The sequence below is a fragment of the Pyrgilauda ruficollis genome, unplaced genomic scaffold (genome assembly GCF_017590135.1).
Source record: "Pyrgilauda ruficollis isolate IOZ18807 unplaced genomic scaffold, ASM1759013v1 scaffold30, whole genome shotgun sequence".
In the NCBI taxonomy this organism is placed as follows: domain Eukaryota; kingdom Metazoa; phylum Chordata; class Aves; order Passeriformes; family Passeridae; genus Pyrgilauda; species Pyrgilauda ruficollis.
In genome coordinates, this window is record NW_024524378.1 from 7,905,087 (window position 1) to 7,920,047 (window position 14,961).

The following is a 14,961-nucleotide window of genomic DNA, read 5'->3' on the forward strand; positions in this document are numbered from 1 at the left end:
CATAATTGGAAAAACAGACTTTGTGTTCATCTGCAACAGAAGAACGCGTGACTGTGTATGGTAAAGCCATTCAAGCATGCCTGTTCCAATGTTTTCTTCCTTCTCAGGCCAGAGAGACAGTGGTTAAGAAAAAAAAATTACACTATTGCAGATAGTTTGGGTTCCTGAGAACCACGTACCACCTTCTAAGTTTGTACCAGGCACCTTGTCAGGCCCTGATGTCTTCTGCTTATGGTCATTTTCATTGCTGTCAAGTGCATACAGGGGCAGGTGTTTTACACATAGGGAACCTCATTTTCAGGTTGTGAAACTGCTAAAGATATGGAGAATTAAGAAAGGAAGGAAGAAGAAACTGCTTGGGAAAGCAGGTGCTGCTTGGTACCAAGTTCAAAGCGCTGTGGAAGGTGGTGGAGTGAGCTCTCCTGTGAAGTGGTGGAAGAGACAAAGAATACTTGCTACACCACAGGGACACACTCTCCCTCCCTTCCCTACTGAAAAAAATGCTGTTTGGGCTCCATGGAACAGGACATCCAAAACCAAAAAAAGCCACAAATACAATGTTCCATAAATTCCTTTTAAAAATCTTTTTAATGAAGAAATAATTCCATTCCAAAATATAGACACACAATTAAATAGTTTAATCACTTCAAAATATAACATGTCCCCAGTAGGTTCCAACACACACACACAAAACAATACTTAACAGCAATACAAAAACCCCATACAATAGCAGTTCTGTTACAATACCAATGAATATCGTGACATTTTTAGTGTCTCTGTATCTGTCTCAAGTGGTGTCAAGTACAGTGTTTTAAAAATGCGTTGCAATTAGTAGCCTCAAGATGTAACTCTTCAAACTTTTTTTTTTTTGTTTTTGGTTCAAAGGTAAAAATGCCCTTTATTCTTCAGGACACTGTGGAGTGCTTGTTGGTCACAGCTCCGTCTGCTGAATTGAACCAATGTGATTACAGCAACCCGAGGCTGCAATATTTACAAGGTCTATCTACAGAAATTGCCAAGAACCAATAAGAATGGGAGAAGGTGACGACTGAAAGTAAAGGCGGACACACTTATGATAAATTATGATGCAACAATTTGGCTCATGCATATAAGAAAATACATATTATATCACAACAAAGGCCACACACCTTTTTATGCAGTTTAGTTAACATTACTACTTACAGACAACCCATTCTCCACCTTCGCTTTGGACATTCAAGGACCCTATACATCTTCACATCCCTGTCTCCTGATTCCAAACCACTGGTTTTCCTCCAGTGACAGTAAAACCACCCGGAGTTTTGATGGTTGTGGTGGGCCATTGGTAATTAACAAAAGGGCCATACCAGGGACCTCTTCTGTAACTGTGTTTGTTTTAATGACCACACACCACAACCAAAATAATATTCAACAAACAGACAAAGACCAGCTGGGTGAAAATGCAGCCAGCTTAACAGCTTGGAAAAATGCTTAAAATAGACATTTGCAGAGCTAAGTAAGAGGTGCTTCATCTCAGAGCTCCAGGGCATAAGGGACCCAGAACTCCTAAGGGATCATCTTGTTGACACCAGCCTAAAAGAAAGGTGCTTGATTAGTCAACTTCAGTTCTTACTCCTAGTTCAGAAGCTCTTGCAATGGATTTAGTCTAGTGCATCTATTTTAAGCATGGTGATAATGAGCACGCAGACATTAAGGTGATGAGAGGGATCTATTACTTTGGGTACAATTAAACATGACACGTGTTGAATTAATCAGCCATTGCACATAGCTGTGTTCTAGCTTGTTTTCTCCCTGTTCAGGAAATGCTTGCCTGGAATCCTGAGCTGACAGCAATGTCTACAGGTTCACCGGAGTAGCTTAAAACATGGAGTGCTAGGCACTAGTGGAGGCTAACTCATTCCTGAGAGGAGGTTGGAGGAGGGAACAGTGGAGGATATGGTGCCTGCCTTGCCAGGATGGCACATACCCAGGAGCAAAGACCAGTGATTGTAGAAATGAAAAGCTTACATGAAGATATCTGGATCCCTTAGTATGCGTTTGGATGTCTGAGAGCAAGCCCAGGTATGCAAGGATATACAGACAAGAGATCTGCATACACAATAAAATGATATGAAAGTGAAACATGGCAGCAGCTCTTTCATACAGATACTCATTCCCTAACACATAGTGCCCAGGGAAACAGCCACGAGCCTGGAGAATGCATGCAAACAAGTGGACTTACTGGGTCGAGCTACATAGCAGTCTCATGTAAACACGGCAGCACACACCCACGTCACCATGAAAGCAAGGACAGACAAGCCACGTTAACCTGCTTTAGATGGGTATCTCATCACTTGCTGTAGGCAAACCGTGCTGGTGTGAAATATCTGTATGAAACACCACTGTTTTCAGGGCTGCTAGACAGTGTCACTTCAGGTCAGCCAGGTACTGGAAGCCCAATATTGTGCTAGGGCAGTAAAGTTACCTTGGCACAGAGGCGGCCCCGAGCTAACACTGCGCAGCTCAGGAGGGCCAGGCAACCAGCATGGAACACCTCCTGGTGTCCCTGCCCGGCTGCTGCTCCAGCTGTCCCTGGCCTGGCTCTGGTTCCTCTGCATGGCAGTGCCATGTGCCACAGGGGTGTCACCTTTGTTTCGGAGCAGGGTGCTCTGGGGAGCACGTTGATGCTAGTTTGTGTCAATGCCCACTCAGGAGCAGCTGTAGGTTTGTAGTCACAGCAGAGCAAACACTTTTTGGCCAGCAGCCTCACTGCCTAACCCTGCCTAATGGCCACGTCAGTCCCCTTTCTCCTGAAATGCCTTGATATTGAAAGAATACTAAACTGGATGAAACTCCAATTCTCTAACTGTATGCCTGTCCTTTCTCAAGAATCCACTGCTCTTCTTGTGCTTTTCACTGATTGCTATTTCTCCATCCAGCTCTGAAAGAGTCTCACCACACATTTCCAAGAGGGCATGCAGAACATCTGGTGGCTGGCTAAGGCAGTACACATTCGGAAATCAAAAGGAAACAGTTGCAAGCGCACTTTAAGCCTGTACATTTAAAGCTGAAGGCCTCGAAAATAACATAATGGAAGGGGGCAGGGAGGAAGAGGAGGGGCAGAGAGATGGAAAGAGCTGGTTTGTTGAACACATGCTTACTAAAGCTAAAACATCAATGAAACAATACCATGGAGGATTATACGTAACATCAGTCAGTTCAGGGATCTTATGGCACCTGTGGTTTATAAACAGCTTTAGCAACGAGTATTTCAAAACATAGTTCACAGTTTTAAGAAGATCTGTGCTGATTTAAAAACTAGATTCTATATCATTTGAATGTCACCTTTTGTATATGATATCTATTTGGAAAAAAAATATTTACACTAACTTCTATGGCTGATTTGTTAGATTATTTTGAAAGAAACATTCCTAAGTTACACATTAGCCCTAAATTAGAGAAGTCTATTATTATTATTAATTATATTATTTTAGTACATTTTGTATAAGCCTTAATTTAAAGACTTGCAAACAAATTGCAAATATAGTCTGGTACTTTGTTTTTTGGGCTACTAGATATATACACTCAGGAGTATCATCGTTCAGTGTTAAATGCATAATTGTCGCTTTTTATTTCTCCCGTGGAAAAAAAAAATGTACAGTGTATAGTAAACCGATCTACTAAAATCTCAAAGTATTTAGAAATCAAATTTCTAACTATAAACAGTATTGTCATTGTAAACTGAACAGGTTCAATATCATGTGCAAAGGGTTTACGTGAGTTATTAACAGCGCCGCCGTGTGTGACAGCAGCACGCGCGTCACTCTGTTTGCTTCGCCAGTAATGAGCCATGTTACAGAAGATGTAGCTAATATAAGTTAGCTTTAAACAAAAGTCTTGTTGTCAAAAAACACACATCTACAAACTACAACTCTTAGAACAGAAGTACTGTGCTACAGTCCTCAGAACTTAGTTATGTGATTTTTTTGTCAAGAGACGCTGCACCTCTTGGTTCCATTCTTCTGTGAAGTTCGCAGCTGAGTTTTCTTCATCGTCTGTCCGAAAGCAGCTCTCCTCATCATCAGTTCTTACGTAGCTTTCATTGTCTGTTTGACTGCAGCTTCCCTGTTGAGAAACGTTTATGGAAGGTTTATAAAGAATTTATGGAAGGTTTATTTTTTAAAGAGTATTGGTTTAACATGCTGCACCCATGCAAGCAGAACAAGTAAAGCCTCCGACTGCTGGTTCATTGAGAGAAAAAGGGAGCTGGCCAGTTCCTGTGATTATCCCTCAAGGAGTAAAGCCATTCTACCTAGGTGAGCTATAGGTATTTGAGCTGTAAATAGAAACTTACAGGTCATGTGGGAAGCTGGAAACTTCCCTTATCATGGGCAAGAAGGCTGTTGCCTGCTCTGCTGTGGGACCTTGGGGTAACTCAGTCTGCACTGACACAGATTTGCAGCATTCCCATTTTCCCTTCCACTTTCCCCTTCCAGCTCACTCTATAAATACACTATTGAAAGTGAAACCATGGTTTTCACCATCCTCCTTGTGCAGTGTTCAGCCACTTGATTTACAGCCACTCACCATCATGAGCCTCCCCCGCATGTAAATGTCTTGTATGTTGTACTGTGTCTAAGAAAACCTCCAGTTACTTGAAAGAATGATTCTGAGTGCTACAGCTCATGAACAGCCTAGTCCACTGGTGCACAGTTTCTGCTGGTGCTCCTCTGTATGCTGAAGTATCAGAGAGTATGCTAAATTCCTACAGAAGAGGCATCAAAGTTTTAGCTGGTAATGGAAAATGCTTGATAGGTTACTTCTGCTCCTTCTCAGAGCTATGTCAGGATCTACAGTCAGGTAATACTGCAGACTTCTGCTTCTGGCACATTTCTTGTAAAGGCACTGTTTACACCTTTGACCCTTCCTAAGTTAAGGAACTCATTCCTTTTTCCTTTGAACTACCTCAGAGGAAAAACCAATCTGCATTGCATGAGATGCGATAATCACAGCATAATATACCACTCCCCACACACAAATTCTTTTCTACTTCTTTCAGTCATAAAGCTGGCCTAAAAAATGGGAGATGGAATGCAAATTACTTTGGCAAAAATAGTTAGATTAAATCTGATGAATGAAGAAAGGTCAGGTAGTTTAGTTTGCTGCTTCCCCTTCCTGAAACCATTTGATTGTATTAATTATTCAAGCACAAACAATTCCACCCCATTCCTTAATACCTAAGAATGCCAAATGGTATGATGATCTTAAGCACTAACATTTTGTTGATAAATGCAAAGGAAACCTACAGTGCAAGTCTAATGAGAATTTCATAAAAAATTTCTGAGGTACATCTTAAATGATATCTTTTAAAAATCAGACATGCACCTGTACTTAAATTTGCAAACTAATTTGGTAATCTTAGCAAAGGAATGCTTTGCTCTTCACAACTCAGACAAAAAAATGCAAATCAAAGGCATGGAAGAGGTCAGTTCTCAGCTGCCTGAGATTGTCTTTTACTGAATCAGCTTCAGGGTTATGTAAATAATAGAATCCTTTAAGCTGGAAAAGATCATTCAGTCCAGCCATTAACCCAGCACTGCCAAACCTCACCACTAAACCATATCCCCAAGTGCCACATCCACAGGCCTTTCAAATATCTCCAGGGATGGTGACTCAACCAGACTTGGGCAGCCTGTTCCAATGCTTGGCAACCCTTTGGTGACAAAATTTTTCCTAATATACAAAAATAGAGGAACATCTCATATTTCGTGATGGTACCATTATAAACCACAAGAGTAAAATAAGAGTGGCTTGTGAAACCTGGGATGCATTAAGACACATTGACAGTAATGTTAAGTATTTGGGTTTGCTTCATATTTTCTAGATAAATTACTTTGGTGGACTGTGGGAAGTGTTATTCTAAATTCTCCCCAGGCTTCTCTCTGTTCCACAGCCAGCACTGGGATACAGATATTTTCCTACAAGAGATAATGAGTACTAATGAACCTCAGAACCTTAAATTCACTGCAAAGTTTTCAAAGTGCCAAAATTATTTCCAAGTTAAGACTCTTATGATTTGTCATTATATAAAACTGTTTCTACACCTCTTCTGTTACTTAAACCACAGGTTCTTTTCTGTTACTTGTCATTCAGTGATTTTTCAAAAAACACCCCTGTCACTTGTGCAATTTTAGAATTGAATTCACAAATTTAAGCTCCTTCTTCCCTGATAACTTGGTCACAGTTTTTTACAGTGTTTTTTTTACGCCTACATGCTAAGAAGAGGAGGACTCGGGGAAAAATAAACCAAAAGGAAAACCAAAACATAGCTGAGTGAATGTAGCAGACATTTTTGAAAATTACTGTGCTGTTATCCTCCTGTTACTTTCAAATGGAATGGTCCAGATAATGCTAGCTTTTATGTATTTGCTCAGGAAAAACCAAAAAAGATTGGACTAGACACACTCTCCCTTGGCCCATGGGTTTTATCACCTGACATCTGATGTATTCCTAATCTCTGCTAGGAAACATGAAAACAGAGGCTCGAAAAAAATGGCAAGAGATGAGAAAAATATGAAAACGTTACTCAAAATGAATTCTGGAAAAACAGTCAAGCTGAATACATGATATTTTTAAAGAATACATTCATATCAAAAATTTGAGGGGATTTGGGGTCTTTGCATTTGAAAACAAATCCACCTGTTTCAACACAAACTGTTCACTCACTTTTGCAATAGAAAATGTCTCCCAAAGACACGCAAAGCCTCAGATCCCACAACAGTTCATGCTATAAGGTTTTGAGAGAGTGAGAGTGTTTGGAATGGGAATGGAACTGAGTCTTTAACTGAAATTATTACGTTTTTGTCAAGACAGGGAAAATCACAGTTAAAATCTGAGAACAAAACCTGCAGGAAAGCTCTGTACTCCCCCTCAGTGGGTGCCTTAGGTCTGATTTCTATTAGCTTTTCACACCTTCTCTCATGTTATAATAATGCATATAAATGAATTAGACATGACCAATTCAAATGTGTGCCAGCACTAAGAAAGCACAGCTTTAGAAAAGTCTAGGAAATTGCAGGTCTTGTGAGGACACATCCACTGCATGAGTCAACAGCAACTAACTGAAAATGACAACTTCTCAACCAGTTTCTGAAATGCAGGATTTCTGCTCCCATTGGCCACCCTTGGCAAAAAACCAAATGCTGTCAAGGGGATAAAAGTAAAATAACATCAGAGTTGCAGTTTCACCTAATGTCAAGATCTGCCTAGTACCTGGTGAAAACAAGCTCAAATTAACTCTGTTTCTTTAAAAAAAAAAAAAAAAAAAAAAAAAAAAAAAAAAAAAAAAAATATTTAAAAAAAAAAGAAGAAAAAGAATATTTAACATAAAAAGTAAATTGAAAACCTAATTAAATTATGTTTTATATATTACTGGAATCACTTGTTCTCTTGGGAATTTGTTATACTAGATGCTATTTCAAATCAATTCTGGAAAATTATACATTTAAAAATGCAAATGCAAACAGATTGCAAAAATCATCAATAAAATAACATCACCTTCAGATCAATGAGGAAATGGACAAAATTCTGTGGCTGGCTATCAGCAGCAATATTACTCACAAGGAGCTACAATAACCTGATCTAATTTCCCCCATCTTTTGTTTTTGCTTTTTTTTTTTTTTTAAATAAGCACAAATGTAATACTGGTGTGAGAAAGTCTGCTGGCTTTCTACTTCCTATGGCCGTCTAGGGCCATATCAGCTGTATTTGTATCACTATTGACTGAATAAGGGCTTAGAAATAAAACTCTTTATGCAGCTTCTAAGCTTCAAGCAAGAACCCAATGAAAATGCTAAAGCACTTTAGATACCATGACTGGTATAAACTATTTTGAAGTTATTTTTCCAGTGCTGTGAAATGCAAGTACCAAGTAAAATACACAAGATATGACAGACTTCCATATTCCCAACGGAGTGAATCCTGAGAAGATTCACTTACCATGTGAAGATGCATTTATCAAAATCTACCATAATACCTTTTGTTATTGTGGATATAGGTGAAGTGCCAAGTCCACCAGTTTTGGATGCCAGTTTCTGTAGGGCTGGGCTTTTATAGCTCCTGGGAATGTCACACTCTTTGGTACTGACCAGAGGGCTCCCCTGGGAGCTAAAAAGAATTTCACTATGAAAATCTTTCTTTTTGACAAGGTTTCAAAAATCATCCAGGAGATGAAATAGTATCTCAGTCTCAGATATCTGCTAATTTGAGACAGGACACGTATTCTCAAGAAAGCCAGCCTTCCAGAGCATTATGCTTCCCCACATCACTATGTTAGCACTGCTTCCCAATAAAAAAGGAAACCTTATATAGAGTAGCCTGAGTTTTGCAACTCTAATTAAAAAAGGTTTTTTTTGACTTATTATTGCAAATTGTAATTTTATTCAGTTATATACAAAATTTCCACTACATACATAGTTATACACACGCATTGTGTAGTTGAAGTATCTACTTTCCTTTTCACACGACCTGATCTAAAACTGACAACTGCACCAAAACAGAGTAAGGAAACTTATTTCTCCGGCTGTAAATATTTAGGGAACTCTACATGGCTCATGTTTTTAACAAGACTACTGAGAAAATGAATGCAACCCGAGGAGCAGTGTTAGGAGAATTTTTATGAGCAGTTATTTGGTGTTTATAGTACTCTGGGTATTGCAGTTTATTTGCTTTTCACATCCAGTTATTCTGCTTCAGCTGCAAGAGACACTGAGACAGATGCCTTGGAAATACCCTTTAGCAGCTGCTTTCACAAGGTACACATTTTAACAGTCAAGTTTTACTGTCATCAGAAGATGCAAACCCCTTGAATCAGGGTCAAATTTTACCATCAAAACTGCCATATAAATAAGGAGGTCTAGCATAAAACACGACACACAAAATCTAACAATACGAGTTGCTGTTAGAGTTGGCACAGGCTAGGTCACTGGTTGTGCTCATCTGAACATGACCCTGCTCCCAAGCTCCAGTGTCCATTTGATTGTTGACCACTGCTTGCTTTTAGCTCTGGCTTTGAGAGAGAGGTTCAGTCTGCAGACCAGAATCAGATCCCTATTCTGATTCCTCCTCCCTTTTCATCCCCATTAGCCCACGGTTCAGTGTCTCAGCAGGATGGACAGCACTATCTCACTGCCGTCTTCACTTCTAGGAGAGTGCAGGGCACTGCACTCTCCTAGAGAGCCAGAAATGCAGAATCCATGGCTTCAGATGAGGCAAGACGAAATGTGTGGTCTCGCATTTCCTGGGCAAATGTTCAAGAGTTGCAGGCTACTTCATAAAAATACATGTTATCTGTCTTCCTGAGGAAAAACAAAATTGCTGAACTTGGCAGTAACCTCAGTGCTGCAACTGTGAGGCTGGCATGTGTAAGGAACATGACCTCAATATGGTGATGCCTTGTTGGGCTACCTAAAAACAGACATCAGACAAAATTAAGGGAATAAAAAGCTGTTATATTTATTGAAGGGCCTTCAGCTAGATTTCAGGCAGATTAAGCCCCCCAGGGCCTACACCCAAAAAATGGATGACAGGTCCTGAGTTTTCACACTTTTATAAGTTTGGTCCATTTGCAAATTGGGAGTTAATCTTCCAGTTACAGCTTCAGGTAATGAAGTCATTTACCCCAAATTTGCTCAGCCCAACTTTTGTTTCCATCTCTTGGGGCCTGAGACAGTAAGGTGTCCTTGATTCCCAGGCCTAGAGAGGAATTGTTTTGTCTGACCAAAATGATACAGTGACTTTGTGGACATTTGAATTTCTTGGTTGCTTTTACTGTATTTCCAATCAGTAGTTTGCAGCCTGTGTATCATGCTGTGTATGTTCAAAATGGGAAGACAGTAGCTAACACTATATGGAGTTGAGAGTTACACACTAAAGAACTGCAGGATTAGAAATATATGAAAAATATAAAAGCTAAAATCATAAGGCATCAGTGGGACAGCAGGAAATTTATAGATCTTGCCATATTTCTGAACTGCCAGCTTCTATCCAGTAGCTGAGTGCCTTCCACTTTTTGGGGCTTTTTAAACTTCCACAATGCATCTGAGGACACCTCTGGTTAAGCAGCTGGTGGATTGCTTTCTTTAATGTTTGCATAAGTCTTGTTTCACACACTGGAGTAGATGTTCTGATCTCATCAGAAATTATTTATTTCAGTTATCCTAGGAAGACTAAAGCACTGAATGGAATTAAACTCAGGTCTCTTGAAATGTAATCTGATTCCTTATCTCCTGGACAAGGCTTCTCTGTACTGGTTAATATATTTGTGTTCATCCCCAGGGATAAAAAGCCCACGTTCTCACTCTGATGGTCAACAAAGGAAAAATATAAAAAGCATGATGGCTTAACAGGAATCCTTGGGACTAGGACTACAGATCTATAAATTAGAACTGATTCAGAGAGATTCCAAGGCATCCCAACACAGGTTAAAAGGAGAAAGAAACAGCATTGTCACATACATACAGGTGCCACAAGATGCATTGCAACTGAAATGTATATTATGAGGATTAATTCCAAACTTTCTTCTAAATTATAATAATACTTACTTGAGAGGAGAGAGAAGAATATTGCACTCAACTTTGCAAACTGACCTGTAGATAACAAAGGACAGAAAACAGGAAGATGACAAATTAAGCCCGTGAGCAGCCAGGCAGTGTATTATTCTGAAAAAAGCCATGCACAAGCCTAGAAATAAAGGGAGCAATTAGGGACCCAGAAAATAAACCCAGTGAAAACTGTCTTACACAACATATCAGCAAAAGACTGTACCAAGAACAAAAGTGGAAACAGATGTGGGAGGATACACACTGTTAGCATTTACACTTGTGCATTAAATGTGTTTGGGTTTTTTTCTGATAGATACTTGTTATTTACAACATGCTTAAAAAAAAAAAAAGAGAGAAAGAAGCCTCCTCTAAGGTTTCATGTCCCTGATTTCCCTATGTATCTTGGCTTTTTTATACCAATTTAGAGTTCAGCACAAAAATCTTTCTTGGACACAAGGTGACACAAAATAACAAGAGTGGGATTGGGCCAACCATCTTTCATGCTACACTACATCTACATGTTTTTCTAAATGTGCTGATTTTACATGAAGTGAGACATTTAATAACATAAAAATGGTTACCAGATTGTTACTGAGGTGACCATTCTGCACCCTTAGTAGGAGTTCCTCCTTGCAGATTTTTTCAGCTGACAATTGCATTACGATTGCTACAGCTTCTGGCTTTCTTTGGCAATCCAGATGAATGCAGTGTATATGTGAGTACAAACAGTAAAACAGCTTGTAATAAATTCCAGTGGTTTGATGCAAATGAGAATAGTTGACCTGGCCTCTGTTCAACAGGATACCCTAAACAGAAATTTTCCAATTTTCCTTTGTTTTTCCAAGTAGTAAGCTGTGGCTTTTTTAGAATACTCAGTGATATTAGCAGAAAAAGGGATAGAAGAGTCAAATACCACAAATAGACAGCAAATTGCAGAGAACAACCAATGCCAAAGCACATGTCTTGGAGTCAATATATGACACTCTCCAACCAGCTCCTAATCATCTTAGTAGTCCCTATTAACTTAATACCTTTTCTTGCTTCCTTTAAACCCATTCCCTAATTTAAATGGCATCACCCATACTGGGGAGGACTTCTCATGCATTGCCATTACATGCTTTGGGGCTGTGGTAGCAACTAAAAATAGATTCTACTTACAAGTCACTACTGTCAAATCACTGCCTGATAGGAGTTGACAATCTCATAGACAATAAAGTACATCATGAAACTTCTTCTCAAAGAATGCTGTTAAACAGAACTTGTCTAGAATGAGGACTTTCTGTTCCCTCAGTGAATATATTTTTGACAAAGAAAAAGCTTTTCCTTTTTTTTGGGCAGGGGAGGGTGTGTGTGTTGGGTTTTTTGTCTGTTTTTGTCCCTTGGTGGAAAGAAATTATGTAAAACAATGGGGAATAAATTTCACTTGTGTGTAGTCTTGGCTCACCTAAATTCAGGAGTTTTATTCTGATGTTAATAGGAGAAGGAGAAGATTTCCTCCCTTTCTCCTGGGAATGTAGGTGGAAAACAGCAGAAAAACTATTTTGACTGAAGCAAGAGTAACACCTAGTGCCATCAAGTGACATGCATAACTTCTCCTGCCCTTATTTGCAGCGCACATACATACTGAATTTTATGCACATACAAAATCCTGTTTTAACTAGTGAAACTCGAGTAACACTACTGCCATATATTGCACTTCCATATTGTAATCAAAATACAGTCAAACTGCTCTGTTGTTCTTTCTGAAGAACATGAAATTTTAACCAGCAAGAATAACATTTATTATTTGAGGCCTGACAGCTGTGACTATTTAGGCACCCCTTCTCTAAACTGACAACTATGTTTCATTACATCAGCAGTAGCTGTTCATCCTGTTCAGAAGTTTGAAGGCTGTGATTTTTGACAATTCCTATCTTGCATAAAAAGTTGACAATTCCCCCTACGTCACCTGCTGTTGCCTTAGTAAATGATCTATAACAATCCTGCTCCTTTCTTCATGTCATTAAAGACCTCTGCAATGAAATGACTTTTGGCAACCTACTATGGGCATGTAGCAGGTCTACGTCAACAACAACAACAAGATGTTAACATCAACCTCAAAGTTACCTCAAATTTTGACAAGACTCAATGAGCTTTTACAAGACTAACATATCATAGCAGCTTCACAGAAAAGAAGACCAAAAGAGCAGCCAATTTTCATTACAATGCAAGCCTGTCAGACACAGATTGTCTCCAAAGTGACCAGCACTGAACAGTAGAGGAAAATTACCAGAAAAGAAGGCTAGATTTTATTAGCTCCTAGAAATCAGCAGTATAAAGAATTGCTGCCCATAAAGTGATTCTGAACCTCATTTGCAGACATCTGGTCTCTCAGAACATGTCTAATTTAGTTTTTATACCCCATTTAATATGTTCTTTAGGGGTGAGGTCCAAATTTGAGCCAATCACCATGTGGAAAAAAAGTTATTTTTGCTTGCTTCAGCTCTGCTCCCAAATAACTGAACTAGGTTTTCTCTCCTACTGACACTACTTCTAACTTTGTAAGAAGTAATGTATTTTAAATTCAGATATTCCAAGTCAGAATAACTAAAAACATGGCAATAATCTGCAACACCAGATTAGAACACCAGGTAGAAGTGGAGACCATGATATAAATATGGGCATCTTCAGAATTCCAGCTCCCCCTAGCATATTTGCTTTGCTCAGACAAACGCCCTTTGAGAGCTTCCTCAGGGAGGTGTTTAATAACAAATCCCCAGGCTTCTCTGCACCAGATGTTTGTTGAATACTTGGTTCTCTGAGATACAATTAATTCCAGACCCTTTTCTGTACCTCCAGATTCTGACAATGACAGCAACACAAAGACTGCACCTGAGCTTCAGTTCACACTGGAGAAACCCTTATGAATGTTTCTTGCTATTGGAGGGAAAAAAAAAAAAAGATATGAAAATAGCAGGACATCTTGACACCACCAACCAGCACCTGTGACAGTGGGGACTGAGCTCTAAGTGACTCGGTAGGCATGGGCAGAGAACAAGCTCAGAGGTAGTTCTGTCCCACCTGGTTCTCTGGTACCCTTATGGACCACTGCTGTGCGCCTCAGGCAGTGTGATCTTCTTGGATATGCACAAAGGCTGGATGCATGTGTGTCTGTGTAAGGGTGACAGCACTTTTTGGAATGTGGCTGCTCTGGTAACCCAGAAGAGGTCACACCTCAGAGCCCAGGACTGGTTGGATGGCCCTGGGCACCTAAGGGCCATCAACCTTTCTCACTTATGGAGAAACATGGGCAGTTGGTGTCCTTCTCGCACCTGGTACGCCTCATCCTGCAGCTTCTGCTTCAGGTACTCCTCCATTTTCAGTTCATTCTCCAGCTGGCGGACAGAGTCATTCTCGTAATTTTCATCATCTGCTCTGACATAAGGGTCTCCATCTTCTGTAACCCTAAAGACAATTATTAATAAATAGACTCCTCAGATGAATGACATTCAGAGTCAATAAAACTTCCCTTCATTGTAATCTATGAGGACTGTGGGATGCTTTCAGTCTAACCACATGCTCCACTAGTTAGTATTTTCTTGGCAGTGGAGAACATTTCTGTTATTTCCCTCTCTCATGAAGTACACCAAAGGGCATATTCTGCTGAAGGCACTCCCCTAAGGAAATGAGTAACAAAAGTTCTCAATAACTTCATACAAAGAGGCTGAACTAAAAATAACTAGAAAGATGCCTATTGTCTCTGAAAAGAAGGATCAGGTTGTAAAAGTCAATCCATTTGTTCATCAATTGAGTAGGTCAATGAAAAGCATTCTGTCTCTTCCATTTACACATTTCTCCTTTTGCAGTGAGCCCCAACAGGTCCCTTAGTCTGGATAAACAGGGAATAGGACTGCAGGGCAGGTTTGGGAAAACTGCTGTCCCATAGCCTCCATGCTGCTGGAGTGTTCCAGGCTGGATGTGACACGGCTCAGTCCTGAGGGAGTCCTAAGTTCCAGGATTTATTGTTTACAGAGCCCACTACTATGTAACCATGAAGCAGTCCTCACTTGGATTTATGCTCTTTTTTTTTTTTTTTTTTTTCCCAAACAATTGAGAGGGAGAGGAAATACTGTGTGCTGCACTCTGGTTTCAGAGGAAGAAGAATGAGATCAGGAAGGGGTGTCAGGCAGGTACCCACATGTCACTGCGGATGGAGCCGGTGGCAGCAGCGCTGTGGATGTACCCAGGCTTCCGGGCGTGGATCTGCGCCAGGAAAGCCTTCTCAGACGTGGGGGATGGAACCAGATCATCAAAATGAGCCCGGCCAAACTCAGAATCCACATTGCTCTCTGTCTCGCTGCCCACTTCTGTGAAGCAAAACGTCCCATTTAACTTCCACAAA

At 40.0% G+C, this 14,961-nt stretch overlaps 1 protein-coding gene across 10 annotated transcripts in view; it reads right to left on the bottom strand.

Moving 5' to 3' along the window:
• Positions 1–569: 569 nt before the first annotated feature.
• The window catches only part of DTNA (dystrobrevin alpha), a 221,230-nt gene continuing 206,838 nt past the window's right edge, over positions 570–14,961 (bottom strand). For all 10 annotated transcript variants that reach the window (XM_041473811.1, XM_041473813.1, XM_041473814.1 and 7 more), the window contains 4 exons: positions 14,758–14,926; positions 13,892–14,024; positions 10,581–10,625; positions 570–4,104 (listed from right to left, as the gene is read on the bottom strand). In XM_041473811.1, coding sequence (XP_041329745.1) covers positions 10,608–10,625; positions 13,892–14,024; positions 14,758–14,926 — 320 coding nt within the window. In that variant the 3' untranslated portion in view covers positions 570–4,104; positions 10,581–10,607. The remainder of the gene's footprint in view (positions 4,105–10,580; positions 10,626–13,891; positions 14,025–14,757; positions 14,927–14,961) is intronic.